General features: G+C 46.5%; 1 protein-coding gene across 1 annotated transcript in view; it reads right to left on the bottom strand.

Annotated features, from left to right (window-relative positions):
- Positions 1-6025, bottom strand: part of MOV10L1 (Mov10 like RISC complex RNA helicase 1) — a 68198-nt gene that overhangs the window by 31507 nt on the left and 30666 nt on the right. Inside the window, exons 10-12 of the mRNA XM_037730097.1 lie at positions 2490-2667; positions 2112-2182; positions 13-104 (exon numbers count right to left, since the gene is read on the bottom strand). Of these exons, the coding sequence (XP_037586025.1) occupies positions 13-104; positions 2112-2182; positions 2490-2667 (341 nt within the window). The remainder of the gene's footprint in view (positions 1-12; positions 105-2111; positions 2183-2489; positions 2668-6025) is intronic.

The raw sequence follows: 6025 nt of genomic DNA, 5'->3' as shown, positions 1-6025 counted from the left end.
TAAAAGCATTACCTATTATACGTAAATTCCACATCCATAGGTTCAGAGTTATAGGCTTGTTCAAATTCTGGATTAATTTTAAGAGTTACATCTTCTTCATGAATCTAAAAAGGAAACAAACAATACACCCAATTTCTTGGAATAATCTGATATCTATATCTAGCAACACATCATCAAAAAATTCATTCTATAGCTTTGAGCTAAAATTTGACATCTGCAAAATTAGTTGAAAAGGATTAAATCATTATGTCATTAAATAATACAAGCAAGAGGAAATGGCTGACTATCCACTCATACTTACTGAGCTTCTATTCACTGGGCTCTCCTAAGACTCTGAGAATACAGAATACGTGGTAGGTCACAGACTCTACAAGTGTAGCAAAGTATTACCTACTGTAAGAAAGCATTGATAAGGACGTCTGCTGGGTGCAGTGGCTCATGCCTGTAATCCCAGGACTTTGGGAGGCCAGCCAAGATGGACAGATCACCGGAGGTCAGAAGTTTGAGACCAGCCTGGCCAACAGGGCAAAACCCTGTCTCTACTAAAAATACAAAAAGGAGCCGGGAGTGGTGGTGGGCACCTGTAATCCCAGCTACTTGGGAGGCTGAGACCAGAGAATCTCTTGAACCTGGGAGATGGAGGTTGCAGTGAGCCAAGATCGTACCACTGCACTCCAGGCTGAAAAAAAAAAAAAAAAAAACAGAAAAAAAAAAAAAAAAAAAAAAAAAATCACGTCATTACAAGTCGTCTTCTTTTAGTAGAAAAGCCTTCCAGCTGAAGTGAGACCCTGCCTATTCTTTCCTAGACAGTATGGGTAGAAAAATAAGAAGGAGGGTTTCCTGAGGGTCAGGGCTGACACCAGCAGAGAGTCGGGATGCTGTGCCCTGGGCTTGCTTCCAGCTCTGTGAGGAAGGGGAAGCAACAGTGGTACAAGGCTGTGGGATCATTTCCCCTGAGGTTGAGGAAGACAGACTAAGTCATCACTCTACACAGGAGGCATTTGTTAGTCTACCTGAGAAGAGGTGGAGGTGGCATCCAAGATAGCCTGAAAAGGCAAAAAGAATTTTTGGAGGTAAAAAGGATGTGGAAGGTCACTTCAGGTGCAAGGGTTTGAGCGGTGGCATAGAGGCCAGGCCATGTGGCTCAGGAACCAGGAGTGGAGGCGGCAGGTGTCTCACTCCTGAGGTCTCTGGCTCTGCTTCCTTGGAGGCTTCCTTTCCTGGCACTGCTGGTCTACTATTTGGAGGCAAAGATGGTCACATGGCCATCTCGGGCTCCTCATGTCAATCTGGTCAACAGCAAAAGTTGGTAATGGAGAGCTGGTGAGGTCATGTCACTGGGGTCTCACATCTCAGTCCACAGGTGATGGACTACGTCATTACAAGACCTGAGATCCTGCCATGATTTTGCCTTCTGGGAAATATCGCATTCTACGAAGTCAGCCATAGTGTGGACGCCGCATGAATACGTAGCATGGAGTGACTATGGCGGCAAAGGTTGGAGGCTGCCTCTTCTCGTTCTCGCAGCCTTTCTTCCCTCTAACAGTAAAGGCTTTGACACTCCCCCTTCAGGTTTTCTACACTGAGTCATACGTGGCTTCATCTTCTCAGATGCATAGATGAAGCACCTCCCTTCTCATGCAGATCCCTGCATCATTCCCAGTGCTGTGCTCAGTACATGCCCAGTAAAATCCAGCTCAAGAGTCACAGCCCACCCCATGCAGATATATCTGGAGCACCAGGAGCTACTCAAAGCCAAATAATTAACTTCACATGAACGTCAGAGCTGCAAACTTTTAGATCCGTTTTTCCTTTTAAGGCTTCCACTCTGTTAGCTCTTCTAGAATATACTCAGAATGCCCAAACATAACTGAATGCAAACATCATGACTTACATATCACTTAAAAGATAAATAAGTTTTACATGGTTGAAAATTATAGTACTATTTCCTTTATGCATCAAAAATTTAAAGATTCACTGTATCTTCACATTTTCCAAAATAGCCAGTGCACATGGGAGCACCTCCCCAAGAGCCGTGGGTAGGATGTTACCTTTCCAACAGGTCAGACGGGGCAGTCCAACATTAATGTATGAAGAGAGTGTCCTCTCACCTCAATCACATAGCTGATGTATTCGACGACATGTCCATTGTACTCTTGAGTTTTTAAAATCAGTTTATCACCTAGTTAAAAAAATAATTACCACATTTAAAGCTAATAAAAATCACAAATTTCTGTGTTGTCCTATAAAATCCAGTATGACGAGGGTTCAATAAAACATTACTGAGGTCAGCTGCTTAGAAATAATGAAATACAACAAAGAAACATGCTTGATGTACACAGGCTGCTGATTTTTAGTGAAATTCTAACCCATAAGAAAGAAAATGCAATAACATGACTGTCATATTGCCAGTTAAAGAGTATTTTCTCTCTTTTAAGTGTGGTTTGTCTGCCAGTCTACCAAGGGAAGCATGCGAGTAACACACACACCTGCATACAGAGAAGGCCTGCCTTCGGCCAATCCTGGGACCTCCAGAACCAGCATATCCCCATTCCTTTTCAACATGACCCCGCTCATGTTGTACTCTTTCAGTTCCATTTCTGCATGAATCTCCTCAAGCCACAGCAAAGTCGAAAACTTCTCCTTGTAATTTGACATGTTCAGAAGCTGGAAAACACCCAAACATTATAAAATCAGTGAGAACGCAGTAGCACGTGGAACACACCCACATCTGGAAAGCAGCAGCTCTGGAGCTGGAAAGTCCCAAGGGCTCCAGTTCAGCAGATGGCCTCCCAGGTGGGGTGATCCTTGCCAGAGTCTGCTGATGCCTTGGTACTGTGCGGCTCCAGCACGTTCCCTGGCCTTCGCCATGTTCCCTGGCCTTCAGTACGAGGCCGTGTGGCTCCTGCATACTCCCTGGCCTTCGCCACGTCCCCTGGCCTTCAGCACGAGGCCGTGTGGCTCCTGCATACTCCCTGGCCTTTGCCACGTCCCCTGGCCTTCAGCACGAGGCCGTGCGGCTCCAGCACATTCCCCGGCCTTCGCCACGTTCCCTGGCCTTCAGCACGAGGCCGTGTGGCTCCTGCATACTCCCTGGCCTTTGCCACATTCCTGCGCCTTTAGCACGAGGCCGTGTGGCTCCTGCATACTCCCTGGCCTTTGCCACGTTCCTGCGCCTTTAGCACAAAGCCGTGGGGCTCCAGCTGGTGGTGTCCCTCCCTGCACTGCTCACCACTATCCACCCTCCCACTCTTTTTCAGGTCTTCCAAGTTTATTCTGAAAAGGCAGGGCTTGGCTTCCAAAGACATTCGTGAATAAAGGACAAACTTCCAGGTCTGGCCAAGATGGACAAACAAGGACCAGATTTACCCTTCTACTTGAAAAAAAAACTTAAAGAGACAGAGAAATACAAAATGATGGTGTTTAAACAATGAACATCACGCAGCACAGGACTGTGATCCCAAGACTGGGGAAATAATCCATGGTAGGCCCCATGGCTGCCCCACATGCACCTGAACAGAGCTCCTAGGCCCCAGCACAGAGGACCCAGGGGAGCCGGGTGGTCTCTGAGAGGAGGGGAGGAGCTGGGGTCTATGGGGCTGAGTGCTGAGAAGAGCAAGTAGCACAGAATGGTCTGGAGAGGGTCAGGAGACCCACCCGGGACCATCAGCTTGGCACAGATCAATGCATGAGGCACCATCCTGCAAGACCCATCATGGGGCCAGACCAGGGCCTCAGCACAATGGACCCTTGTGGCAGTGGCCGTCCTGTGCATCACAGGTGTCAACAGCACCACTGTCTATACCCACCACACACTAGTAGCACCCCCTCCCCCAGTCGTGATGATCCAGCGTCTGCTGGGAAAACAGTCACCTATGGTGAACCACCAAATCAGGAATGATTCCTAACACTCAAACAGACAAGGGTGCTATGGGCCCCACCAGCTGGAGCAGGAAGGCTTGTGATAAGGGGAGCACTGGGTAGAGTCTTCAAAAAGCGTAACACTAAATAAAAAGTCACTCTGCTCCCACCTAACAAAACTGAAACGCAAGGCTTAGAAATATCCAGCTGTTTCTGAGTAACTTAACTGTATCCCAGAAAAGAGCTCACAAATTTCTTCAGAAAAAGAAAAATATCCAACACAAAACACAGCAAAATTCAGAATGTTTGGCATCGAAACAAGATTACCAGGCACGGAAAGAGGCAGAAAACTACAACCCACAATGAGGAGAAAAATCTATTGATACGAACACAACCAGGAATAACGCAAACACAGTTAGTTAGTAGCAAGGACATGGGAACAGCTGTTAAGACTGCAGGACGGACAGCCAGACAGCAGAGGAGAGACTGGGCATGAGGAGCAGGGACAGGAGAGGCATAGCCTGGGTGCATGGAGCAGAAATAGGGGAGGCAGAGACTGGAGGGGAGCGTGGAGCAGAAACAGGGGAGGCAGAGACTTGGGGGGAGTGTTGAGCAGAAATAGGGGAGGCAGAGACTGGGGGGGAGCATGGAGCAGGGACAGGAGAGGCATAGGCTGGGTGCATGCAGCAGAAATAGGGGAGGCAGAGACTGGGGGGGAGCGTGGAGCAGGAAAAGGGGAGGCATCGACGGGGGTGGGTGGGTGGGTGAAGTAGGGACAGGGGAGGCATAGACTTGGGGCTCATGGAGCAGGGACAGGGGAGGCATGGCCACGTGGAACTTGTAGCAATGACAACTACAGTGTCTGATTAAAAACATACTGGATAGATGACACATTGCAAAGAAAAAAATACAGCAATACAAACGACTCAAAATTCAACACAGAAAGGACTGGAAGAAGGAGAGCCGTGCACGACTGAGCCGGGGGGAAACCTGCAGCCTGCCCGGAATCGGAAAGTGGGAGAGCAGAGAGTGCGCCTGAACACATGATGGCTGAAAATTTCCAAATCTGAAGAAAACTCAGGCCCACATATCTAAGAATCCCAATGATCCCCAAGCACAAGAACAGGAAGAAAAGAATGTGAACCACCGCACACCGTAAACCACATCTATTAACACCAGTGATCGAAGAGAATCTTAGCAGCAGCTAAGAAAAAAACGTTATGTGCAAAAGAGCAAAGATAGGAATTAAAGCAAAAGAAGAAACCATAAGAAAAACTAGAAAATACTTAAGAGATGAATGAAAACAAAAACACAACACACCAAGACTTACAGGAGCAGCACAAGCGGTGCTGAGAGGGAATTTATGACTACAAGCACTGACAAAGGAGAACAAACTAAACCCAAATACAGCAGAAGGAAATAAAGATTAGAGGAGAGATGAACAAAACAGAGAACTGAAAAACAATAGAGAAGTTGGTTCTCTAAAAAGATCAACAAAACTGACAGACGTTTAGTAGATTAGAAAAAAAGAGACGACACAAATTACTAAAATAAGATAGGAAAGTAGGAACATTACTATAGATTCTACAGAAATAAGAAGGATTATAAGAGAGTATGAGCAACTCTATACCAATACCCAGATGAAATGGACAAATCCCTAGAAACACAAAATCTACAAAGACTAAGCCATGAAGAAACAGAAAATCTGAACAGGCCGATTACTATTAAGGAGGTTAAAGCAGTAATCAATATTCTGAAAAGGAAAACCCCAGGGCCTGATGGCTCCGTAACTAAATTCTATCAAACACTTGAATAACTAATACCAATCCTTCTCAACTTTTCAAAAAGATGAAAGAGGAGGGAACACTCTCTGACTTATTCTTATGAGGCTGGCACTACCCTGATGCCAAAACCAGACAGAGACACTACAGAAAAACTACAGACCAGTAAGAACACTGATGTAAAAATCCTCAGCGTGATACTGGCACACAAAATTCAACAGCATGTGAAAAAGATTAGCTGGGTGTGGCTCATTCCTGTAGTCCCAGCTACTTGGGAGGCTGAGGTGGAAGGATCACTTGAGCCCAGGAGCTTGAGCAGTGAGCTGTGACTGAGCCACGGCACTCCAGCCTGGGCAACACAGCAAGACCCTGTCTCAAAAACA

Source organism: Cebus imitator, unplaced genomic scaffold (assembly GCF_001604975.1).
Source record: "Cebus imitator isolate Cc_AM_T3 unplaced genomic scaffold, Cebus_imitator-1.0 Scaffold329, whole genome shotgun sequence".
Taxonomy (NCBI): Eukaryota; Metazoa; Chordata; class Mammalia; order Primates; family Cebidae; genus Cebus; species Cebus imitator.
This window is presented reverse-complemented; position numbering and strand designations above follow the sequence as displayed.